Source organism: Telmatherina bonti (genome assembly GCF_933228915.1).
Source record: "Telmatherina bonti genome assembly, chromosome: 13".
In the NCBI taxonomy this organism is placed as follows: Eukaryota; Metazoa; Chordata; class Actinopteri; order Atheriniformes; family Telmatherinidae; genus Telmatherina; species Telmatherina bonti.
This window is the reverse complement of record NC_136611.1, coordinates 17,912,804-17,939,628: the sequence shown is the minus strand read 5'-3', so window position 1 is coordinate 17,939,628 and position 26,825 is coordinate 17,912,804. Positions and strand designations below refer to the sequence as shown.

General features: G+C 38.4%; 2 protein-coding genes across 7 annotated transcripts in view; both read right to left on the bottom strand.

Moving 5' to 3' along the window:
- Nucleotides 1-8,748, bottom strand: part of nipbla (NIPBL cohesin loading factor a) — a 29,228-nt gene extending 20,480 nt beyond the window's left edge. For 2 of the 4 annotated variants that reach the window (XM_079250978.1, XM_079250980.1), the window contains exons 1-12: nt 8,416-8,748; nt 6,835-6,909; nt 5,451-5,599; nt 5,019-5,184; nt 4,614-4,714; nt 4,374-4,482; nt 4,026-4,183; nt 3,281-3,429; nt 2,697-2,787; nt 2,249-2,470; nt 1,331-1,585; nt 455-1,206 (exon numbers count right to left, since the gene is read on the bottom strand). In XM_079250978.1, the coding sequence (XP_079107104.1) occupies nt 455-1,206; nt 1,331-1,585; nt 2,249-2,470; nt 2,697-2,787; nt 3,281-3,429; nt 4,026-4,183; nt 4,374-4,482; nt 4,614-4,714; nt 5,019-5,184; nt 5,451-5,514 (2,067 nt within the window). In that variant the 5' untranslated portion in view covers nt 5,515-5,599; nt 6,835-6,909; nt 8,416-8,748. The remainder of the gene's footprint in view (nt 1-454; nt 1,207-1,330; nt 1,586-2,248; nt 2,471-2,696; nt 2,788-3,280; nt 3,430-4,025; nt 4,184-4,373; nt 4,483-4,613; nt 4,715-5,018; nt 5,185-5,450; nt 5,600-6,834; nt 6,910-8,415) is intronic. The other 2 variants (XM_079250981.1, XM_079250979.1) reach the window with 2 other exon arrangements.
- A 2,590-nt stretch (nt 8,749-11,338) lies between these two features.
- On the bottom strand, nt 11,339-25,039 carry slc1a3a (solute carrier family 1 member 3a; the record flags this gene model as incomplete). 3 transcript variants are annotated; one of them, XM_079252069.1, is made up of 9 exons in its annotated part: nt 11,339-11,922; nt 12,478-12,612; nt 14,246-14,440; nt 14,546-14,779; nt 14,855-15,123; nt 16,419-16,461; nt 16,642-16,846; nt 23,905-24,042; nt 24,856-25,039. In XM_079252069.1, 9 exons carry the CDS (start codon nt 25,037-25,039, stop codon nt 11,715-11,717), a joined length of 1,611 nt encoding a protein of 536 aa, XP_079108195.1. In that variant the 3' UTR covers nt 11,339-11,714. The 3 variants fall into 3 exon arrangements, with proteins under 3 accessions (XP_079108195.1, XP_079108196.1, XP_079108197.1); XM_079252070.1 differs by lacking the exon at nt 12,478-12,612; XM_079252071.1 differs by lacking the exons at nt 14,855-15,123; nt 16,419-16,461.
- Nucleotides 25,040-26,825: the final 1,786 nt, after the last annotated feature.

The window sequence follows — 26,825 nt, the reverse complement described above, 5'->3', positions numbered from 1 at the left end:
CTGATTCAGTCTGAAAGGATAAAAGAATCAACTGTATGTAATTCATGTACTCATTGGGTTGCACTTAACCTTGCAATGTGGCATGGCATGTGGCTGGAGGTAGCGAAAGTTAACGTAAAGATTTTGTGCTCTTTTTAATTTAGATCTAATTATTTACCTACAGTGGAAAATAACTTTTGGACATTTGCTTCTGTTTGTACACCAACTACTTAAAAATATAAAAACAAGTTGACAACATAAATTCTAAATTTTTGCAGATGATTAGGGGAGTTAATAAGTTAATAGAATTTGAAGACCAATACCAGGAATAAAAATGGATAAAAAATAAATCTAAAATGGGAACACAAAAAAGAAAGAGTGAGCACTGGAGTGATTTGGCTTTGTGAGATAGCAGGCAGTGACAGTTGAATGATTGGTAGGTGGGTACGTGTTTGGTTTGGTCAGCCCAGATCACCTTAGGGATCTGGAAGTTCTTCAGTGCTCCGCTATGCCTTCCCAGGAGCTGAGTGGGGAAAGAATCTGGAATTTTAGCACCAGTAGAGGATGAGGCCGGTTTGGAACCATCTTGCCTGCTGCTGCTCCGACCAGGCTCTCCAGTGGAAGAGGCTCGGAAGCCAGGCCTATCTCGATCACTTCGAGAGCGAGAGTCAGGGGACCGTCTGTCTCGACTGCCACCCTCACTTCGATGCCTCCTGTCCCTGTCAGATTCACGGTCTCTGTCTCGTCCATGCTCCCCTCGATTTGATGACTTTGGCATATCTCCGTGTCTATCCGCGGACTTCTCATCGTGCCGGTGCTTTGATGAGTCTCGACCGTCTCTCCTGCTGTCATGTTTATCAACCCTGTTCTTGATTACTTCTGGTCTTCCGTCTGGTTTCAACCGCATAGCTGTGTCAGAACCCTCCACCGCAGCGGGCCCACTTGCTGGCTCTTCAGGCCATCGTTGGGCTTCAAGGGCTGGAATAGGGGCAGCCAGACAGGGGTCGAGCTGGCCATCAGCTCGGCCTGCCTGCTGGAGGTCGATGCTCACCATGAGGGGAGGACGGCTGGCACCATTTCCAGCTGCAGTGGCCTCTTGTGGCGTCTGTTTGCCTGCATTGCCCCCTCCTGTTGATCCGCTACCTGGGGCACCTGTGGGGCCACCTGGTCCCCCTGCACCTGGCTCCAATGGAAAAGAGTCCTGTTTTCTCTTCTTCAGTGGCTTGTCTAGAAACAGAGAGACAAGTAAAAGTTATTACTCACTACTAATTGTGCTTTTTTTTTTTGTTTGTATGAGTTTAGTGATATAAATATTCTGCCTGTTAAATCTATATTAAGATATCCTACATACCTTTATCTTGCACCTCCTTGGAACATTTCTCACTAGCTGCCTCTCTTTCTATCCTTTCAATTTCAGCAAGGGCGTCGAGCTCTGCCTCATCGTAAGGAGAACTGGGAGGCTGAAGACCACCCGCACTGCCTGCTTGTTGGGGTACCTGCTGTTGCAGCCGGGCAGCTAGATTTTGCTGAAGAACAGGGACATGTTGAAAGCCCAACTCTGCCTCAATATTGTCCGAGTTCTGATCCATGCCAGGCACAACATCACCTGAGAAATTAAAACATGTAAAGGACAAAAAAAAAAAAAAAAAAAAAAAAAAAAAAACATGTAAAGGACAGTATTACAAGGGAACTGTTAGTTTTTATTATTATAATTCTATGCTTCTTCTTCCCACAACATGCCCGTGTAAAGTACTATGTTAGGCTTCAACAACAGAGAACTGTGCATTACGTGGTTTTAATGCACAACGCGGAGTCAAGAACACCACAACACAATGTGTATTAAAACCGTGAAATGCACGGATCAGAGTTGTTTAATCTTTTTATACTATGGTCCCACACAGTGAACACTTTCTAGAAAATGTTTATTTCTTTATCACAAAACTTGCTAAATATGCTACAGTATAGAAACTATTTTATGTTGGCCCTGATGTACTTTTTATGCTAAACAACCACTGGCAAGCTACAGTGAGTTTCTTGCATTCACCTGTCAAAAGCCAGTTGATCTGAACCACTTGATTAATACTTCGATATGGTGACGACCGTAATGGTATATGAAAATAGTATACGAAAATAATACACGCCAATTGGCATTAGAATTCTCACTGACCGTGGTCTAAAAATTCATTAAATGAACGAATGAAATGAATTTACAACTAATGAAGAACGTTTATAAATAAAAGAAGGGTAGATCCGTCTTTGACAGTCATACCTGGTGGATCAGATTCATTTGACTTGACCCTGGACAGCTTGAGGGTGAGTTTTGTAGAGTCCTTGTTTGGTGAGCTGACTATGTCATACATATCTTTCTCCTCTTTAACTGTAGGGGTTTTCTTCCGTTGCTGAAGTTGTTGCTTCTGGTCAGGTCCTCCATCCCTTGGCGATGGTGCATACGGAGGCGGTGACTGGAGAATCAGTGGTGGGCGTGAACCCGCTTTGGGGTAACAACACCACGCAGAAAAGATCAAAGTTATCAGAGTATCATCCCCAACAAAAATAAAACATGTTAATAAATAGCATAACTTTTACTTTGAGATAATAATCTCATACTATTTAGATGAAGTGTATTTTAATTATGAGTATTTCAAAGCTTAAAGCAACTTTTCCATGAATGAAAATAATGTTGGTGCAGGTATGGTTTATGACTCTTCTGTCCTTACGTTTGGGTGTTCCCTCACTGGATGCTGGAGAGCAGCCTGACTGTGGAGACCTCAGAGGGAAAGAAGGATTCCTCATGGTAGAGTCACCCTCCTGGACAATACAGAAGTTGACACTGATAGCTGCACACCACATTTTCACTCTTGGTTTCCAAGGTAACTTGCAAATAAATAAATTTGACAGAATTTTTTGTATATTTTAAAACTATAGTATTATTAATACCTATGTTTACCATTTTGTCAAAACATGTTGAGTTAAAAAAAAAAGAAAAAAACTTCATTCCCAAATACTACTATTAAATCAATCTGAAGGTACAACATAATATTCTTACATATACCAAAATAAATGTGACAAAACACACATCCACTGATGACAGTTGTCTGCTCTTACTGAGAGCCCACTGAATGTGAGATTACCACATAAATGTCCTTTACATGTTTTTCCTATTGAAAATAACACAGTTCTAAGTAATTTTAGTCTGTAATGGTTATTTTTGTAGTAATTTATTAGAACACCTTTATTGATTAATTTCTCCTTTGATTAGCCAGTACATGCAACATGTTTCACTATAGTTTATCAGTCATACCTCACTGCCAAGTCGTTGCACAATATTCAGGTATTCCTCAGTACCGTGCCTCTCCGAGTGGTGATTGGGAGCACTAGCCAACTGTCCTGATACTTTGCCCTCATGGATATTTCGTATCCCACCAGGCACCATCGGGCTTGCCACAGAAACTGTAAAATTAAATAACATGGACATTAAATTTAAAAACGATCAACCAGTCAAGAGATGTTAACACTAATGCTAACCTTTTTTACCTCCATCAAATTTTAATAAATAAGAGGGAATTGTATTCATTATTGTTTTACTTTTAAATTGATCACACACGTTCAAAGAGCTCCAAATAGCTATAGTGAGATACAACACAATACTAAGTGCATTGTTATAAATCCAATCACAATACCTGAATGACTTTCAGTATATCACACTGACTGGTGGCACAGATAAAAAAATTTTTTTTTTTTTAATTTCACGCTTTTCAGAATAACTGAAAAATATTTATGCCCTAAATCTTTAAATCCCCCTGGCTGTAACAAAAAAAAAGCTCATTAATGCTCATCATAGGAATTTAAAAGAAACTTTAATTGAGCACATCAAGATGAGATTTTTAAATATAAAGCCTTAATATTTCAATTGATTCCATGAAAATTTTGGAACCACAACCATCAATTCTCCAAAATGTCTATTATATAAACCCACAACATGATAGATAGCATAATAACAAAGACAGTGCCATAAACATAACCACCATCTCAATATGGAGTCTCACCTGGTTGTATTTGTTGGTTGTAGCTGGGGGGTTGTTGGTGGGGATACTGCTGTATGTAACCAGGTGCAGGGCTCTGAGGAGTGTATGGACTGGGTACTGGACTATTTTGTTGGCCCATGTACCGACTACTGGAACCTGTCTGCGGTGCCACAAACCGACTGGATGAAATGATGAACACAACAGGGAAGGAAAAGGTAAGAGGCAAAAAAATTGTCATGAAGAATGTGAAATCAATGTGATCATTAAAAAAAAATGCATTGTATTGTATATAATGTTGAAATAATTATCCCAGCAATTACACTTTTAAAGCTGTTTTTTTAGTCAACTTGAACTTGCAACATCACTCACCTAGAGGGATTAGGAGAAATTGCAGCTGGCTGGAAGTTTGCAGACTGGGCAGGGCTATGCATGGAGTTCTGGGTTATCTTGAACGGCGGTACCATTGGCTGCATAACATCTGTTTAAAGGAGAAATTTTTTTTCAATCACTTCCAACACAAAGTTTTTCTTCATGTGTTCCATTTTTTATAGTCATCAATCATATTGCTAACACAGCATTCTCATGTTGGACAGGCATCTGTTTCCATACTTTTCTCCCTGAAAATGCCAGGGTTCCTGGCCAGCATGGTCTGCAGCAACAGTGGTGCATCTCCCTCTGGCTCATCGCTACCCAGGTTGTCCTTCAGCTCTCTGAAAACACAGAAAAAAAGACATTGGCACATAATAAAATACTTATAGATAGACGTACAAGGATATGAATGTCAAGTAATGTGCAAGACTTAGGGGCTTTATAAGTATAGATAAACTAAATTTCAGCAACAGTATTAAGACCTTCATGTCTCTATTTCCTTTTTGTCATATTTAATAATAGAACTTAGCAATGCTGTTGCATGTTTACTAGTCACTTGTTGTCTGCCTTTAATTATTTCTATATTTTACTGTGAAATTATAATGTAAAACTTTCCCAATTAATTGCCTTTATCGTTTCACTCACATGTGCTCTGTGGAGACCTGGTTGAGGCCATGGGCTAGCTGGGAGGCAAGATTCTCATCTCGACAGCCCAGTAGACAGGTAACTTCCTCAGCAATCCTCCCATTGAATAAGAGGCTCTTAGTGGTGGTGGCGGGTAGAGGGGAAGGAAGAGGCAGCTGGTTCAACACTAGAATGAGAACAGAGTTTTTTATTTATTTTTAGTAAGGCAAACTGAGGTAAGTTAAGAAATGATGGTGAGATGGAAAGATTCAGAAAAAAACCTTAAGCAGCACAGTTCATGGGACAGTAGAAAAGTAGAGTATGTAGAAAATAAAGAGCTTTAAATCAAAATGATGAATTAACATATATTGAAACCAGCTTCTCAGTTTGTGATGGTGAAGCTGGAGCAAAAACTGTGGTAGTGTGATTACAACACAACTGTATGATACTCACAATCTGTGAGGCTAGCAATCCCAGCAAGAGTGGTGATGGGAACATGAGGCATATCCCCATTCATGCTGAAGGTGAGGGTGGGGAGTGTGTTGATACACAGGTAGATCAGGGGATCGTTGAACAACACCCGTCCTCACATCTCCTGGCACCTTAGAGAGAACATCATCGATGAGAGAGGAATACCAAAAAAGGACAAGTCATAGCAAGAGAGCAAAGACTAAGATGTGGTGATGTTTTCTACTAAATGCACTAAATTATAAGAGTTTGAGTGTTTCAGGCACCATTAAAACAGACTTTTACACTGCCTGCCTTTATGTTGATCATTATCTGCACATCAGACGTACAGAAGTCCAACTAAATTTAGTCAACACTAAATATGATGCTTGTTGCTTCATTATCTCACACTACACAGCTGCATATCTATTCTCTTAACTCACTCAATACTAGTGTTTTTTAAGTGGGGATACTTCAGGGGGTCTCTACATTCAGTAATAATAAGATGTTATGAAAATATCTAAATAGGCAAGTACTGGATTAGAAAAATAATGCAAATTAGCACTTATTAGTTAAAGAAGCCAAAACAGGTTTGAACATCTCAGTAAAGACATGGCTTATACTAACCATAACTTGTGTTTCTTAAGAGTTTCATCCAGTGTTATTATGAGTCAGTAAAGTGTAGTGAAAGAATAATCAGTTAAAGGTACTGCTAGACAACCCCTTAATACTAACTTGCAAATGTTTGGCTTAGTGGGTTTAACAAAAGTTTTGTGTATAAACTCAGAAAACTACAAGGATCAGAACATTTTTAAATGCTGCAAAGCACACGTGATCATGTTTTCTGATAAACAGGTCTTCACATTATGCTCATCTTATTTACAGGTTAGTTTCTATACAAATCATGGGTATATACATAAACCAAGGTGTAATTTAACACATCACACATAAATAAAACTGTCAGTATCAGCTAGTTGCATAGGAGGACAATCATAACACAAAAATAGTTTTTGTATTTATGTGAAGTACATTAAACACACTATACTATATACACTATGGGGCCTTTAGGGTCACATCTTACTGTGACAGATCTGCACAGATCTGTGAAATTATTTTGCTTGGTAGATGTCTTTGACCTCTTAGGTAAAACTATGCAGAAAGTGAAACAAAAACAGGTAAGGAAGCTGCAACTTTCAGATTATTTAAGCATCTATTACAAGCCTACATGCTGTGAACATTATTCTTTGCACTATTGCTTTGCATTAAGCGAAATTATGATACATACATTGGACAACATAACTAACATAGCATGCACTAATCAAACCTTTTGAACTGTAAGTGGTGTCAATAATAAGCCAATAATAGATACCTTAAACCATTGTCATAATACCTTTTTGAAGAATTCTGTGCAGTCTCTGGCGGACTCAATGACATTTCAGAAAAAAACTCCTACACCTTCAATCTGCTGAAAGAGAACATGGCTCCACATCAGACTTTGTGGCATAAAACTGCATTTTGTTCTTTCTTAGGGCAATTACATGCCCAGAAAAAAACCCAACACATAACAACCTGGTAATGCCAGAGATAGTAACGCATACTCACTGCCACACGTGCAATTCTTATTTGCAATGACCCCATTCTTACTGCTAGACAACCTTCAAACAAGAACAGCAAAAAGTGTGCAGCACTGTTAAAGTTATCTGGAATCTTGAATGACTTCGATGCAAAAACGACAGCTTCTCTTTCTTAAGAAACTTCTGCATTTTGCTGGAGCCACGTAAATCCGTACACATAATGTCTCAACCCAAACAACCACAAGACTGTGCGACTATTTAGCTACATGCTTTAATGGAATAATGAAACGTATTTGGCACGTCCTAACTGTTACGGAGGATCTACAAATGCACAACACAAACAGCATATCAGCAAGAGGTAACGTTAGCATGCTCAGTCTGTGTGGTTTTCCTCTGCACGCAGGGGCTTGGCTCTTGGCTGACAGCTGTGAGACTGACAAGCAGGAGGCAGCACAAAGGAACAGATGCACCGTGATGGTGGCGGCAGTAGTGGGGGGCTGCATCCTCCAAAAGCAAACAGCCACCAAACGCATTTTGCAAACAGAGTATCTGGAAACCGAACTCTGCAGGTCCCACTTGCAACAAAAATATGCCCACCAAACTCAAACAGTACAGTAAGTACAGCTCAGGCAAAGTAGGCTGTACTCAGTCAAAACATTTCCACACAGGCTCGCAACCAAAACCAACACAGTCCTCGCCAAAGACTCCAGTAGGTCAAAATGTATTGTAATGTGCTAATTAGCTTATATTATTGATAGTCTTATTGTAAAGCCAACATTAGCATCCCATTTTATGTCTAGCTTAGCCAAGCTGCGGAGGTGCAGCTAAACTACAGGGGGAAAAAACAACACCGCTATAGTGCTGAGAAGTTGTGGACTTGGCCCTAAAGAGCTAACAGCGAAGCCATGGGCAAACTAAAAATCACTTTCAACAACAACATAACACTCGCTAACAACAATAGTCCTCTTTTAATAGCAAGCTAGTTATGTTAACGATCTACAAGTTATTAGTTAGCCTCTAACGTTTCTCCTCCTTTAAATAAAAGAAACCAATTCAACAATATAAGCACGCACACGTAGGGTTTAATGAATGTTAGTCAGTTTCCTTTGGGCTCGGGGAAAAAAGTGAGTGCATGCACGGGCAGCGGTACGGTTTGCATTTCTGTGGCAACGGCCCAATCCTCGGGCTCGACAAATGACATCCAGTTGAGGCCGAGCGCCTCGGCAGAGCAAAAACACACCTAGCTAGCCTGGCTGGCTAGTTCGTTAGCTTCCGTTACCTCCCGGTCAACGATTAACGACGCCGTAGGTGGTCGTGCATTACAGGTTTTAATGTTATTTAAAACCACTGCAATTTTAAAATCAATATTTTGAAGACATCTATCTAACTATATTTACCTTCGGATGTTGCGTTCAAAGGGAGGGGAATGTTTGAGCTTGGTTTGTGTCCGTGTCCGTATCTCTAGCTCCCCCTTTCTTCTCTCTCGCAGCTCCTCCAGAAGGAACTCGACTGGCTCGCCAGCTAGCTGATGAGCTAGCTTGGTAGCTATCAACAATAATCCGGGTCGGGCTGATTCGTTCTTCTTCCGTCACTCAAGGGTGAATGTTTCAACGTATATCTGTGGGGAAACATTCGTTCTTCGGAGTTTCAGTCGGTCTGTACCGACATAAACAATGTTTTCAGCCAATTTCGACAATAAACGAGAAATATGACGATTGTTGCGATGATCAAGAGGCTCTCCTCTCGTAGAACAAAATGCCGACCGGAAGTTCTGTCGTCTGACTGACCAAAGATCTCAGGAGTGACTCCCTCCATCGGCGCCAAAGAAAATGCCATGCGACGTTTTGTATATCATCCGCTAGGGGGCAATGTTAGATCACTTTTAATTCTCGGTTTCTTTCTTTCTTTTTTTATACATTAAACAAACTGGCATTTGAAGTTGTACTTAAAATGAAACTGTATTCGCTGACTATTTAATTAATTTAATAATAATAAAAAATAATAATAATGACAAATGTTCTTTTAATAATACCAATGCCTAAATTTAGCCTTTTAAATGAATCATATATGTTAAGATGGTATACAAAATAAATTAAGATGTAGTGCTTTGTGAATAATCAAAATCCCAGACAAAAAACAGAAATTGATTATCTGACAGCTAATTAGGTCAGTGAACAGGTCAGAAGCATCAGTATGTTAGAAGAAATGCCTCAAAAATAGATTTCAGAAGTACTGGAAAGAAGCTCACAATCTTGTGAAATACTGTGTAGGCCAGTGCACTAAACTAATAGGATTTAAACTTTTATGATTATTTAATAAAATATAGAGAAAAAATATTTTCAAATCTTTGTAGTGTTTTATCTATCTATCTATCTATCTATCTATCTATCTATCTATCGCTTAGTTTCAATTTTTCAAAATGACTTCTTCATTACAGTTTTGTTTTGTTTTGTTTTGTTTTTTTGTTTTTTTTATGAGATCGTGTCACTGTTTGATCTCAAGGCACCAGAAGTGTTAAAACGGACTTGTAACCATCTATATTATCTAAGTTAAGATTTGACCTCCATCTTCCCACAGTTGTTTTATTGATTACCTCTGGTAAGTTGAAAATTCTTAAGAATGTTCACAGATGTCTGTAAAATTATATGTTCATGACAAAAAGATTCTGAACAATATAATCTATTCATGGACAGATATCTGTCCTATACAGGCTTTAATTAAAATGAAGAAACTACTAAGTGTTTTGTGAAGTTTATAATAAAACAGACAGAAACACATATTTTTATTATCTTTTTATTAGAAAATATATCAAGGTAAGACAAAACTCCAGTTATTCAGTTGTGTGCGTAAATGTAACTTTCAGAGAAAAACAGTTATAACAAATGAGGCACCAACAACCAACTGCAATTTTCAATTTTCACAAGTGTAAAAAGAAACACAAAATCTTCCAATGTTTCTATTTTTAAGAGGGACTAAAATGTTGAAAATGTTTTAATTAAGTGTGATAACAATGTAGGTATACCACCTTTACTGCACAAATTTCAAGTCACCATCTACATCTAGAGTTAACTTAAACATTTATCTACATATCGCTGTACAACCTCATTGTATTCAGATACATCTTCTATACAAACAATCCCTATTTAAAGGCTATATTTGTTCTTTAGATTGAATTAGTTATATATAAAACAGCCAGCTAGCCTAAATGTGACATTCCAAATTAATCTTTTTTATTAATATGAGTAAATGTTGGATCATTTGATTCTTTAGCTTTTATTTATTTAGAAGCTGAACTGAAAATGTTTAGAACAACAATACTGTTTTAGGCCAAATATAAAAACTAAACTATTAGCCTTCTATTGAACTTATTTAACCCAATAAGACCTGATGAAATTTTGTAATTATCCTAAGCTATTTGTTTGTAATTGTTAAGATAAGACAAGCAAACAGTTATCATTAATAAAATGAATGAAGATTAATGAAAAGCTGGTAATCTCTGATAAAAGCCAGAGATTTAATATTCTTTTTGAAAATTTAGTTAATAAGTTTTGGTTGAAACTTAATGGCTTTCCCATGTAAATTCACATAAAATACCATGGCTGGACTGATTTTGGTATCTTTCATGAACATGTAGTATTTGATTTTGGTTGGAGGAAAATATTTATAAACTAAAAAAAAGCACTCGGAAAGCGCAAACCTCCGCCAAGGGCCGCAGTTCTCCCCATATTGTCCAAACGGTGATCTGGATCACCACCAAAATTAAACCAGTTCTTCCTTTTCACATTTCCAACAACTCCTGAAAATTTCATGAAAATCCATCCATAACCTTTTGAGTCATCTTGAACACAAACGCACAGACAAACAAACAAGCAGATAAGCGCCGGTGAAAACATAACCTTCTTGGCAGAGGTTAAAACAAAAGTGCGTGGTTGGTGGATAGTTGAGAAAGTATTTAACCAGGGTGGTTTTCCCAACAATAAATGTTATTGCATTAGAAAGCTTTGAGAGTAAAAAACATGTCTGAAGGTAGAATGTGTCATTCATTACTACACCGGAAATCTGTACGCACATTGTACAAGCTAAAGCTACAGATATCTGAACTGAGCCTTTAATTGAACCTTTTTCCCCCAAAAGAATTTGGTCAAACATTTTATCTTATACATCTTATCAGTCTTCAACTAGATTTATACTACAGCTACTCTTAATTTTTTTTTTAAATTTACAACACCATTAAAGTAAAACAAACCAACAAGCCAGAAATAAACACTCTTCTCATACGTGCTGTATCGTGATGTGGTAGTTTGACAGGGAATTACTGGCCTCTAGTGGGTGGCATTACTCCACACAATTAAATGGAGAGTTGGATATGAAAGCAGGCCTCAGACCACTGCTCTGTATTTTTGTCTTTAATAGTAAACAGCTGCCACGTTATGGCAGTCATGCAACCCAGGAGGCATCAAAGCCCAAACACTTAAAGCAAATGCCCCTTTCTAGTCTGCAGTGTAAAGGGAAGCCTCACACATTCATGGAATTCACTTGGCTGAGATATGTTTGGCTTTAGATTTAATTTAATTCAAATGCTCCTTTCTGGGAAATGGAGCTCTGAAAGCCCCAAATGGCTTAACTGAGAATGTGGTTCAAATCAGAGGAACAAGTTTCCAAAGTACGCTTTCAGTTATGAACAAAAACATTGCTCCTACATCTTGGTCTCGCTGTCCACAGGCCTCTCATTCTCATACTCATTCTCCTGGGAGATGAGCCGGTAAGGCTTAATGTCTGCCTCCTCCACCACTGAATTGCCCACCTCTGGGTCTTTTTTCTCCAGTTCATGACGAGACAGGTGTTCAACAATACCTGCACCAATTGAGTCTCCGAGGACATTGGTGGATGTGCGCAGTCGGTCCCTGAGGGAAAGTGGAGAGGAGGTGAGGACAGAAAATTGGATGGATCAGCAGCAGTTGCTAAGAAAACACTAGTTAGGAGATAACACTTCTCCAAACAATTACACAGAATACATCGCGCATTTATACCATTTAGGCTGCGTGCAAATGTGTTGACAGGAAAATGTCACTTGTGAATTGGAGGCAAGAATTTAGAAAGCCCGTAGAAGACAAAACAAAAGACTTGCTTTGAGGTTGGGTGCTAACTGAATTAAAAAAACCAAAGGATTGAGGAACATGGAATGTGATGGGAGTGTCTCTGGCAGTGGTTCTGTTATCCACCCGTTACTGCGTGGCATATTGAAATGTTCGACTGGTTCAAATTTAATTGGGTTCATACTACACTGTATTTTATTTCCTCATGACTAAATCCTGTTTATTACTTCCTAAATCATATGTGTTATAACACAGTGCTACAGCTTGAAAACAACTTGAAATGATGTTACTTGATTTGACTTTTGTATGACTTTTGTATTGATTTTTCCATCTTTTTTAAAGGTCCACATCACTGATACTTACAGGAACCAATCAACAGCAATGATCAGGGAAATGTCATCCGTGGGCAGTCCTACAGACGTCAGCACTATTATCATAGTGACCAGGCCTGCCTGAGGAATACCAGCTGCCCCAATGCTGGCTGCTGTGGCTGTAATACTGAGGAGTAAAAGTGCAATTATCAGAAAATCATCCATTGTTGGGTCTGAAATAACTTAATCTTGATCCTCTGAGTATTCTTTGGTAATTGCACCAAATATGGTTGCCTAATTGCGTTTCTTTTAACTGCTGTTCTCGATCTATCCTTTGTCAAATTGCAGAATGGTAACACAGTGATAAATAAAATTGTAACCTGCGGTTGCAGAATTAATTTCAGCGAAGAGAAAATGCTAAAAGATGAGTTGCAGAGATATCAAATTAGACCATTTTGTAAAAAAAAAAAAAAGTTTAAATGAAAGTGTACTGGTACATCTCATAAAATTAGAGTATTATGAAAAAGTTCAACATTTTTGGTCAATCATTTCAGAATACAAAACCTATATATTTTATAGATTCATTACACATAGAGTGAAACATTTCAAATATTCAATCCTTGAAATTTTGATAATTGTGGCTTATAGATAATGAAAATCCAAAATGCAGTGTCTCAGAAAATTAGAATATTGTGAAAAACTTCAATCTTAAAAAGTCATGATATCACACCCTAATCAAACAATTAACTCAATACACCTGCAAAGGTATAACCTTTAAATGGTCTCTCAGTCTGGGTCACATGGCTGCACAATCATGGGGAAGACTGCTGACGTGACAGATGTCCAGAAGACGATCATTGACTCTCCACAAGGAGGGAAAGCTACAAAAGGTAATCTTTGAAGAAGCTGGTTGTTCACAGAGTGCTGTATCCAAGCATATTAATGGAAAGTTGAGTGGAAGGAAAAGGTGCACCATTTGGAAATCTAGGTCTCAGAGTCTGGAGGAAGAGTGGAGAGGTACAGAATCCATGATGCTTGAAGTCCAGTGTAAATTTTCCACAGTCAGTGATGATTTGGAGAGCCATGTCATCTTCTGATGTTGGTCCACTGTGTATTCTGAAGTGCACAGTCAACACAACCATCTACCAGGAAATTTTAGAGCACTTCATGCTTCCTTATGCTGACAAGCTTTATATAGATGCCATTTTTTTTCCCAGCAGAACTTGGCACCTGTCCACACTGCCAAAGGTACCAAAAGCTGCTTCAATGACCATGGTGTTACTGTGCTTGATTGGCCAACAAACTCACCTGACCAGAATCCCATAGAGAATCTGTGGGGTATTGGCAAGAGGAAGATGAGAATCACCAGACCCAACAATGTAGATGACTGAAGGCTGCTATCAAAGAAACCTGGGCTTCCATTACACCTGAGCAGTGTCACACACTGATCGCTTCCATTGCCACGCCGCATTGATACAGTAATTCATGCAAAAGGAGGTCCAACCAAGTACTGAGTGCATGGAAATGAACATACTTCTCAGAAGCCTGACATTTCTGTTCAAGATATTCTTTTTAAAAAAAATTTTTTATTGATCTAATGTAATATTCTAATTTTCTGAGACACTGCATTGTGGGTTTTCATCATCTATAAATCACAATCATCAAAATTTAAAGAAATAAATGTTTGAAATATTTCACTCTATGTGTAATGAATCTATGTAATATATGGGTTTTGCATTCTGAAATGAGTGATGAAAAATATTGAACTTTTTCATAATAATTTAATTTTCTGAGATGTACCTGTAGTATGCAAAACATACCTGATGGTGAGAATCTGTCCAAAGTTAAGGCTATAATCATTGACCTGAGCAATGAAGATGGCTGCCAGGGCTTCATATAGAGCTGTGCCATCCATGTTTATAGTGGCACCAACAGGCAGCACGAAACGGGTCACACGCTTGTCAACCTTGTTGTTTTCCTCCAAGCATTTAAAAGTAATGGGCAATGTGGCAGAACTAAACAACAAGAAGACAGAAGGTGCAGAAGGTGATAGACCAAATTATATTATACAGAGGCTTTCCTCTCTGTGTGCCATTTGAATATTCAGTCCATTCACAAACCTAGAAGATGTTCCCAGGGCAGTGATGAGTGCCTGCAGAAGCCCAGCAATGAACACAAAAGGGTTCTTCCTGGTGATGAGGAAGTAGAGTGTTGGCAGGACAAAGAAGGCATGAATGGACAAGCCACAGATGACTGTCACAGTGTACATTCCTAGCTGGCCACCCATGACTGAAAGGTCCTCCATTTCCACAATCTTACCAGCAATCAGGAACAAAATACCAATGGGGGCGTACCTGTAGATGAATGTGTTTTGCCAATTAGTATGGAAACATTGAACTATATTGATAGATAACAGTTTTAGTACCTACCACATAATAATGGCGACCAGTCTCATGATGGCTTCATTGAGGCAGTCAAAGAAGTCTTTTAAAGGTTGTCCCTGTTCCCTCATGTTAGCGATAATCAGGCCGAAGCACATAGAGAACACCACCAGGCCGAGAGCATTAATTCCATTTACTGATCCAGGAACTGGGATTGTCTCCTCCTGGGTTATCTCCTTGCTGCCATTTGGTGCAAATATTGTGTCGTTCACTGTCATTGTCACATGAACTACTCTCTTGGCATACTTAGTCTTGAACTGCATTTTATAGAAAGACAAATGTGTTCAGTGATTAATAATTGGTTCCCCGCTATGTCATAACAATGTGTAAATAAGAACAAGATACATTCAGACGAATTGACAGTCAGTGCACGTATGTTGTTGATATGGACAAAAAAAATTAACATTCCCAACAAATTAAACAAATTAACATTTAACCTGTTAAATCTTAAAAAATTAATGTATAGTGTCACAGCTACCACCAATTGCTTCTGACCAGTCTACTTATTCAATGTGGAAGACATCCTCTGGCGTTCCCTGGCTGGAATTGGATCCTCTGCATCACCCTACCTTCATTGGCATCGCTGAGTGGCTGCCCTCTGAGTCAATAAAGATTCACCACATCTCCACACCAGTATAAAAAAGTTCAGCTCCTTCATCCAGTGGCAGCTGTGTGGTGGCTACAGCTCGCCCACTTTGAGACTGGTTCTAGATGTAGTTTTAAGAGCCTTTACGGCCTCATGTGTTTTATTGTTATCTTTTTGTATGACAGTTGACCTTAGCATCTTGTTTTGCATGCTTTTGTTTTATGTTGCGGCCGTTACCCCTAGAAAGCTGGGCCATAACATAAAGCATAAAAGCTAACAGATCAACTTCTGCTTGTGGTTCCTAAGACGAAGCGTAAACTGAGAGGTGACCGAGCTTTTTCTGTTATTGGTCCCAAGTTGTGGAATAAGCTGCCCCTGTACATTAGACAGGCTGAATTGCTTCTTGTTTTTAAGTCTTGTCTGAAGACTCATTTTTTCTCTTTGGCGTTTGACTAATTTAAAGGGTTGTTTTACTATTAACAATGTGCTGATGCCCCATTATGATGTAAATATGTATGTTTTATTGTTTTTTCTGTACAGCACTTTGGTCAACTTTGTTGTTTTTAACGGTGCTTTATAAATAAACTGGATTGGATTGGATTGGAATTAGCTTCCAGGATGCAGCTGTTGGTGCTTTCCATGTGTAATATTACCAACTGGTGCCCAAAATTTCACAAATTCACAGGAGTGCCTGTTCTGGAATGAGGAAATGAAAGTGGTACAAAGGAAAAGGTTTTGGCAGCTAAAAATTGACAGATGTTCTCTAAAAAGTTCCATCCCACCCTTAAATGACTACAGTATGAACTGCTTTTACAGTTGTTGTTTGGTGAAAACAGAAACTTACAGCTTGATTTGTTGAAGATATGATCGTGTCTGAATTTTCATAGAAAGAATTTTTATATTGTGAAGTACATGAACACTTTGTGTAAAAGCAACTAAAAAAAGGCAACAAAATGGGAATAGTACCTGTTTGGTGCAAGCTTCCACAAGGTTTGGAGGGAACATGTTTCTGGAAGAGACAACAACACAGATTGATACATATTTCAATTCAAGTTTAATAAATATACAATAACTCCTTTCCCACTTTGTCCCACTTTAATGACCTCCATCTGAGTGAGACCATCTGAGAGTTACTGAATGCTTGTTGTCATTTTAGCCTTGTTCAAGCAGTACAAATGTTTGCAGGTACCTGACAAGGTCCAGAAAGGCATCAGCAGCGCTGACCTGCTCTATCTGCTGTTGTTTGGTGAATTCATCCTTTGATCCTTTTCCAGGGTGAATAATGAGCACCATCACAATACCAATGAAGACAGCAATGATGGTTGTGGTGGTGTAATAAACCACTGCCCTCATACCCATTTTACCAGAGGCGCGGCTGTCCAGAGCAGAAATTCCTAAAAAGGGTAAATCACAATGGGTTTATCAAAATAATATGTATCATCTCGTACCTACTCTCTGACTCATTATATTACAAGCATGGACAAGCATGTAAGGTGCAGGAATTCCTGCAGAGGGAGCAGCAGTGCAGCGACAATGCTACAAATTTATAACTTCATGTATAGTAAATTAGTCACATGTCAAGTCAGTCATCAACCTTTTCACAGCTTATCTTTCTTCTTCAGTTTTCTCCACAAGGTCTATGATGTTTAGTAAGATAAGATTCCTATAATAGAAGAGCTCACTAAATGTGGTGTCATCAACAGAGTGATGGTATATATCAAATACAGAGTTAAAATAAATACTAAAATAATGCAGACTGAGTTTTTCTTTCTTTGCTGTTGTTTTATAAATGGAAGAATACCTCCATCCTCTTTTGTCTGATAATTACAATCAAGCTTGTATTGATGTGTCACTAATTTAACTCCCACTATGCATATACAGTTAGCCTGGGAATAGGTGCTGTATTTATGGGTGGATTACACCCATCTGGATTATCTGAATCATTATCCGTGACAACAAAAAGCAGCAAGAAACACAATCTGACTCTGACCTTTACTGCTGGATAACACTAACCCTGCTGCAAATCACCCAGGGAAAACTGCAGCAATTGGTTTTCATATTATAGATTCATTTACATCTGTGGGGATAAATCACCAGACATGTGACTCATTGCTATTTTGTGACAGAAGTAGATTTATTTATTTATTTATTTATTTTTAATGTAAAATTACATCAATTAATGCACATGCTGTGTTTCTGGCTTTGAAAAACCCTGTGTTCCTGAGTGTGACACTGGTTTGTTATGGACACAGTTTGCAGAGATCTCAGTAACAGATTAACAGTCTGACTTAAACTCATTACTTGTGCCACACAGAATATGATACAACAATGGTGTATTTGCATGTAACATGAAGTGAGGCAATGCCAGAGCAGAGAAAGTAACAAAGAAAATACAAAAATGACACTCTATGCTGAAAAAATGTTTTTTCAGCAGGATTCAGAACAAACAGCAAGTTTCCTGCTACAGCAGGCAACTTGTGCAAAGTAGCAACAAAGGCTACGATGAAAGTATACAAAATCCAAAACAGCTAGTTAATAGCTCGGATGAAAAGTCACTGCTGTACTCTCAGTCAAGCAATGACACCAAACAAACAAAAGAAAAGAGAAATTGTTCATGTACACCAAAGAGATGAGTTAGAAGCTTTTACTAAGGCTGTGGGTTAAATTGTTCTTAACTAGTAGTTTTAAATAAAATGCATAGGGGCAAAGGTGGCAAACAAACAAAGAAAACAATTTTTTTTGTAAAATTGTACTTCCTAAAACAAAAAGTTAGTGGCTATTCTAGGAAAAACTTTCAGACTCAAAGTGACATTAAGTTGTGATGGTGAAGGTTGAGTTCAGAGGTTAGAAAAGGAAGTATGTCTCACACAAAGAATTTAAGAGTGTGTGGGTGTATCCTCCAGCTTTGGTCCTCTTAAATCCCCTTGTCTCAACTTGTCCATTCAGGCTTTTGTCCACTTCTTTCTGATCTTGTCCTCCACTTTAGCCTCCCCTCCTACATTTCCCTCTCCCAAATTTTTCATCTGTTTTCTTTAACACCCCTCCATCACATTCTCTTGTTTCAGTATGCCCCATGTCCCCCTCCACTGATCTTCTCCCTCTCCTCTCTCTGCTTTTTTTTTTTACAACTTGAACTCATTGCTGCAGTTCTCTTTAATTATACACTTGCTTCTTCCTATCCCCACTCTGACAGCCCTGGGAAAAGCTGTTGACTTTAGTCAGCTCCACACGTACTCACAATGATCTCCAGCCTGTTGTCCAGGCAACAACAGACGCAGCCTAACCAATTCAATCTTTTCAAATGAGTAAAGGAACCAAGATTGAAGGAGCATAAGTAGAATGACTTTCTTTGTAATTTGGGGGACTATTCAGACAACAACGTGAGGCTACTTTGTAGAATCTGGGGTGAAAGACAGGACATAGTTGCTGTAAGAGCTTCCCAGAAGGCACCTAATATCAGGATACTGCATGTAGTTCAGAAAACATCACTTTAAGTCTCTGGATACTAAAATGTTATGACTCAAAGTGCAAATCCTCATCAGAAGAAGTTTAAACAGCATGAAAAAAAACATACCTGACATGAGCATTTTCACTTATTTAATTGGTAATCTTGAGTAGATTTACATTCGCCACCCTCCACAACTCCACAGAGGATGTAATTATTTCAGTTTAAGGTGTTTTCTGAGATGTGGACAAAGCTGTGACTTGTGAAGACATACATCTAGACTAAAGAGTTATCATTTTGTAACTGACAGAATAGTTTGACAGGTATGCTGTTTTCCAACATTCATTTATGTTTGAGCCAGAACGTGATGCATAGTATGATGTATAATATATGTGTAATACAGAGGTTTGCATCCTGGAGAAGTTGGGCCATGCAAGGAAATTCTGGGATCACAATGTGATAGGGGCAAGGTTCTGATAAAAAGCCTTAAGCAAGAGTTCAAAACAACTGTATAAAGTTCTTTTCGCCTAAAAATACAGTATTAAAAGTAAAACAGGCATATACCTCTTTTTTGAGCTTTGGTTTATGTTTAAAGTAATATTACATCGTTTTAACATGACACAAGCTAGAAAATGTGGTAACACAAGCCTAAACCACTTGTGTGTACAGCGTCCACCTGGACAAAAAGTTTACAAACTGGACCATATCACATTATAACATGATGGTTAGATTTTAAATACCAATTACATTATAACGTAATACATTTTGTAGTAAAAATGTGAACCATAAACTGGGTAAAGGTTTTCAGGAGAAAAGCAGACTTGCACCCACATGCGTGCACTATCTCATTGTACACAATATTAAATCAGAGAAGAACAATTCATTTTTCACAAAAAGAGCTGAAATGTTTGGGCTTGACAGAAATATTTTTGAGTGTAACACTGTATTATATTATTTGTTTTTTTAAGATCCCCTGACTTTATTGCATTTAGGGATAAATTCTGATCATACATGAGGCACCGCAAACAACGTTCCTCTTTAGTAATCATTAAAACCAATCAATTCTGTCAACATATATGAGGTTTAATATGGGCACTATATTGTATGTGGATTGATTTTTTTTTGTGTGTGTATAAAGTAATTGATGTTTTTTATGTCTTGTCTGTAAATGTTTGAGGACTACGGATGGAAAGTAGCTTCTAGCTAAATCTGGCATATTTACACACTGTATTGAGTTTGCACAAAGTTTTCACTGATGTGCATTGTTCTCATTAAATAAAATAAATAAAATACTTTCAGCTTTTCACTGCCCTCTTCTGCTGTCTTTGTCCAGCAAACCTGTTGGGTCTATAAATAGTCCCTGTGGACACTCAGAATGAAACGCCTGACAACAATATAGATTTGGTTGCAAACACATGGTTATTAGTGTATCTAAGAGACAATATGTCGAAAATGATTAACTTTACATTTCTTTATTTTTTATCAATGAAGCCCATGCTGCTGCTTTCTCATAAACCATGATCCTTGGTTCCCGTGCTCGCATGTCTTTCAGCTTTGTTCCTCTTAGTTTCTTTCCTTCCAGGGCCCCACTGTATTCAGTTCAGACTTCCTCTCTGGGACCCCTTTAGACTACTTCCCAGAGTCAGCTCAAACCTTTGGATTCTCAATTCAATCTCACTTTTAGATCAGATAAGCTTTTTCACATGGGACAATCTATCTCACATAAAAGCGCCGTTCAGTCTTGAGAGCGTGACAGCCCTTCTGTAAAAGGGACCACATGTTTGAAGAAACTGTGATGTTTTTATCTGAAGAAGATGTAAAGTCTTGCTTAAAGTCACATATGTCCAGTAGTAACTCAAAACTGTTGGATGTTGCATGTTTTTGAGCATTCCTGCATATAGTGTAAAAAAATTGGGTAAATGTAAAGCTAAGGTTCTTTAAAATGTTTATGGTATTAAGTATTTGTTTACAGAAATACTTGGAGTTTGTTTGCGAGAGACTGGGAAATTACAGTTAAACAGTTTACTTAATCTGCATTTAGAAATTTGATCTGTAAAGCTGTGGTAGACTTGGCTGAAATTTAAATCGTGACAGACATGCATTTCAGAGAGTTTTGTGGTTGAATTTTCAGCTATGAGTTTAGACCATGTAATTGCACACAATCTAACTGATGCAGATGAGTTCTGTTCCACATTAAAATTATATAAATGTGAGGTATGTTGTTGATAAAACACTGCAGGCTCCAAATCAAACTGCTTTCAATAAAAAGAGAAAACAATGAGACAAAGAAGTATATTGCATAACGACTGGTTTAAAGTCTGTTTTTTAAAGGACGGAGATTACACAAGCTTTGGATTTTAAGTGTGCTTTCTGTGATGTTGTCACTGACTTCCCATAGTTAATATGAAACATCACACTTTCCTGAGGGCACATGTGGAGAGGGCTTGACAACAGATTAGTATTCTGTTGATTTCCACATGCTGCAACTGTGGTCATGTGACATGATGTCAGAGGAAGCTGATGTTACACCCCACTGCAGCACAAAGCAGACTATTATCTGGCAACGTGTCTCTGTTGTCCGCCAGAAGATTGGCTTTTTTCCCTGTCAATCACTGCATGGACACTGATGTCGGACAATTGACTCTCTCACCCAACATTTGACAGTAAAGTTTGTGTGAAGCAAACCATCTGGTATTCAGATTGTTGGCAACTAGGGCTGCAAGCTATGATTATTTTAATAGTCGACTAATCTGTAAATAATTTTTTCAAGTAGTCGAGTAGTCACGATTATTTCAGTCACGCCCACCATCTGTCCTTCCAGTTGACACAACTCTTTTTACAGGCTCCATTGTGTTTCATTCCATTCTCTTCATTTGCATCATATGAATGTCTCGCTGATTCCCAGCATAATGTCCTTTAGTAAGTTAAAAGACTCCTGAACCAGTTGAATATTAAATATAAGCTTAACAGCTCACTACTAATTTATTTTGAAACATTTAAACTTAGCTATAGTGTCATATCCAAGCTGTACAGAATTTGCCTCAAAAGGAAAACAAAATAAATGAAATATTTTAACATCTTAAAATTCATAGAATTGCATTGAAATGATTTACATCTTGAAAAAGCCGGTTTTTGAAGGTAAGCAAGGGTCAGAATCTTTTTTAAAAAACATTCACCACCAAAATTTAATCTCTACTTTCTTTTCACATTTCTAAGAACTCCTGAAAATGTCATGAAAATCTATCCATAACTTTTTGAGTTATCTTGAACACAAAAAGATAAACACCAGTATAAACATAACCTCTTTTGCAGAGGTAACAACAGCACATCTCAAATCGCTAACACTAACTTTGCCATCAGGAATGCTGGAAACCATGACTCCAGGGTGCTTTTGTTCAGATGCTCATGCATGACTGTCGTGCTGCCGTAGTACGCCAACTCTATGTGGCAGACTACACATTTCACCTGTTTGACACTTTGTTTAGCATGAAATATCCCCAAACTTTGGAAATAGGTTGCGCTCCGGTCAGTTTATTCTTCGTTGTTTAAACAAAGACACTGCAGGAAAATACTGCCCCCAGCACTTCCTGTGGTGCTTTGCGTCATTTGCTTGGTGTTTAGAGTTCTCATACTGTGTGAAAAGCTGTGGTTGGTAAATGGCGTTAAGTTGTCTGGTGCAGCGTTTTATTGGCAAAGCTGTTACGGGCGTTTATAACACGACATGTAGACAATGAAATTTTGCGTCGATGAATTTTCATTGTTGAAGTCGACTTTGTCAACAAATCGTTGCAGCCTTTTTGGCAACTAAAGTTTTTGGAAACATGTGACTAGAGGCTGGGATCCATAATAAACTGTCACCCATGTGTTATTTATTTTATTTTTCTCTGAAATAGTGCACCACAATGCAATAAATTCTACCCCTACCACAAACTCTTCACAGTAGAATTTGCGAGATGAAAATCATTGGCACAGAGGTTAAGCCCGCAAGTCAAAGCCGAACTCCAAGTTGGAACATCTTTCTCTTGCTCATGGGGTTGTCTTAACCCCCTTTTGCAACTGGACCCAAAAGCAACAAAGAGCGTCCAATGAGCAGCTGGCTCACTACTCTACTCTACTCATGAGGTGAAGGTTGGTCAGTGGAGTCACAGAACACCAAACAACACAGTCAATGCTGAGTCTTACAAAGAAAACACACGCCACTTGCCAAACAGTGATTTTATAATGACTTAAGAATGTGATAAAATGTGCCATGAGATGACTCAGGTAAGTGTTAGGCTGAGAGATAATGTAATATCAACAGATACTGGAAGGAATGGGGTGTGTCTAAATTGTTTGATATAAATACACAAAAAACAGGGTCACAAATAACCTTTTCTCCTTGTTTAGACATTTGTTCCAGATTTAATCAATGTGATAAGTACTGTGATAATAAGGTAATAAGCAGTTGTAGCTCAGGAGGAAGAGCAGTAGTCCATCAACCTGACTGCAGTCAGGACATGTGTCCTTGGGCAAGACAGTGAACAGCCCCCTGATGTGTCCCTCAAGGTATGAGTGTGTGTGCATTGGTAGAGGGAAACAACAAAAACCTGCCAGATACCAGCCCTCGAGGACTGGAGTTTGACACCCCTGAAGCGCTTTGAGTGGTCAACATGACTGGAAAAGTGTTATAGAAATATATCCTATTACTGTAATAATTCTGCACCCACATGGAACAGACTTGACTGATTACAGCACTTTCCCATATACTGCATATAATAATATTATGATTAATAAAAGGATGCATTTAGTGTAAAAGAAACATGTATTAAACTCATACATGAGTCATGTTTAATGTGACTTAAACAGACTGAAAACTTTATTAAAAAAAAAAATTTAAAAACTAAAATTTAAAGCACAAACCATTTTTCCAGAATCTTCCACAAAAACCATCCAAAGTAGTAAAACCTACATAAAATGAGTTTATAAAATATATATCTTTATTGCACAAAACTGTCACAATGTTCATACCTGTGATAAGACTAGAGACCAGCAAAGGCAGCACCAGCATCTGGAGCATTCTCATCAGCAGCTCTCCAGGGAAAGAGAAGAACTTCACTTCACGGTAAGACATTTTGTATGGGCGCAGACCAAATCCCAGGATTATACCTGCAGTGAGGATCGGATGAAAGTGGGCAATTTGCTAGAGTTTATTTTAAAAGTAATATACAAAATAAAAGAAAAAACAATTCATATATATCTAAGAAGAGCAGAAACTCTACTCAGCAGTAGGAGTTTAGCAGGTAAAAGGAGTATCATTGAGCAAAGTTTTGAACCCCACAACTTATTTCTGAGTTGTTGCTATGAATAAAAGCCTGCAAAAAAATGTTATGTGTTGACAAAATATGAGGTAAATGTTAGCACTTGCTAGCATTATGAGATAACTTAGCCCCTGCGTTTTTAACTCTTTTTTTTTTCCCCAAATGTGAGTCCTTTATTCTCTTAATGTCAGAGAATGTCACAGTCAGCTTTTTGCCAACTCCAGCAGTCTTCTACTGACAAGTCCAGGTGGCTGACCCTGCGGCACGATGGGAGAAATATCAGTCAAATATGTCTGTCATGGCATGGTGCGACTCTAGCAAGGCTGCAGATGTGCAGACTGAGGGTGGGCCTGCTTCTCTTCCCACCAGGTAAAATTCAGAGGTTAATGGCATCAGGTCAAAGGTCAGCTAGAGGGTCATGTTAAGGCCAGTCTGCTAAGTTCATCAGGGCTCTGTTTGCTCATCCGGTGAGTTGCTTTAAGTCGTCTCCTCTTTCCTTCTCCTGGATAGCGTAGCCCCTGCTGTGCTGCAGTTGGTTACACTAGATTCATGGATCATAGGATGATGCAGCAAATGTAGATAACCTTTAATTGAGTTACTGACAAAACTTTGCGACTAAATTAAGCGCAAGATAGAAATGAAAGTCAAAAGTGTTACTCACCAATAATAACCGCAGCAATTGTTAGAATCACAAAAGCATTTCTGATAAAGAATCCCTTTACATCATTCTTCGTAATATTCTCCACTCTCTTCTTGGCCAGCAGGGACTGGTTCTGGATCCCAGCCCGGATCTGGTGGAGACCACTACGGGTCCTTTGGGGGTTTTCCCCGTTACTTTGAGTCATGGCCACAGCTGGAATCTGCCAAAGATCTGCAATACTCTTGCATAAACTTGGACTCTTCTCCACTGTGATGAGGACAGTGCAAAGGTGTTGATGACGCTCCTGCTTAAATTCTCCCAGTTCACACCTCTCTCCTTTGGTTAAATAGTCATACGTTACCTGCTTGAAATACAGGGAAATAATTAGATATTTAGATGCCAAACATACATAATTACTTGAAAAAAAAAGTAGAGAAACAGTCTTTTGTATCAGTCAGAAGTAGATTTGTGTGTAATTTCTAGAGATGAATACTTTCGAAAAATAAAGCTAATTCAAAATAAATGATGGATTTCCTCCTCTAAGTGCAGTCATAAAGGTAATATGTTTGCAACAAAATCCAAGAAACTATATTTTAACATTTGTGTTAATAAAAAATGCATCCTGTGATAGGAGAGCATGCTCTCACTAACAAGGAAGAATTACAAACTTCCTCTTACGTCCCTAAAACACACGTATGCAGTTTGCTTCATATCTATTTTCCCACATCAAGCCTCACACACATTCAAACGCAGGTGTTCTAAAACATATAAGATAGAGAAGTTGCAAAGTAAAAGCCATTTCTGTACCTGTAGACTTGAGCAATAACTTCCTTTAGCAGCAGTGTCTACGTTTTCAGGGGAAAGTTCAGGCTTTGAGCTCGACCGGTGTGAGAGGGGCAGAGCAGCTCTTTGGCTTTGAGCTGGTTGGTGTGAACAACCAGCAATGAAGAGACAGCGTAGAGAAAGAAGAGAGGGGAGGAGAAAGGAAAGGGGGGAGCAGTGGTGGGGATGAGGGAACGAAAGAACCAGTCAGAGCATGGAGGCGGTGCTGTAGAAGAAAAACTTGTGTTAGTCACTGAGTTGTACAGCAATAACTTCTGGGAATTAAAGCGGAAACTAAAAAAAAGTTGAAGGTAGAGGAGGGGGTGCTTTTGTGCTTTTAAGATTGAGGGAAACTTGAATAATGAGCTTTCAGAGCATGAAAAAGACAAAAAAAAAAAAAGACCTTGTTTTCCCCTGCCACTCTCAGCTGTTCTTTGAAATGTTTTTTCACGCTTGATAAGTTTAGCCTGGTTGAAGATTTCTAAAGAGAATGAACCCACTGAGAAATGCAAGTGCCTCATCCATCAAATATGAAAAAGGGTTGATTCATAGAAATGATAGTGACACAGCTTCAACAGATAAGTCAGGTCAGGTTAATTCTCTTTAGATACGTTAGCACCATGCAAAGTCCAGTTGGCTGTCTTTTCTTCTAGAAAAAATACTGTAGTTTGTTAATCTAAACCGAGAAGGTAAATATTTGCCAGTGCCAGTTGTGGAACTGGTGCTCAGTTTCTGGTTACGAAAGCAACATTTTGCTCAACATGGCACACGTGTTTATTTGTCTAATCTGGAGGTTTGGGGAAAACAAGCTGACCGCTGTGTCCAGTGAAAGTTAGCAACACAGTGTGTCATAAAGCATAACTGCTGCTTCAACGCTGCCACAACAGTCACCACTTTTGTGATGGCCTGGAATTTGTTTTCACAGCAAAGTTAAGCGATTCTGTTCAGCATCTGCAATGAGATTTGTATTTAATGTGATGAAGGTGAAAAAAACATATAAGCAAACCAAACGGTTTTTTTTATTTTTTTATTTCAGGCTCATGGCAGGAGAATCCATGTGTGGCAGAGAGAAGAGTTTTAGACATAAGTCCATACACACTGACGCTCATACACACGCCAACACACACATTTACTCTTGATCTGAACTGTGTTGTAGTGTAGGACAAACA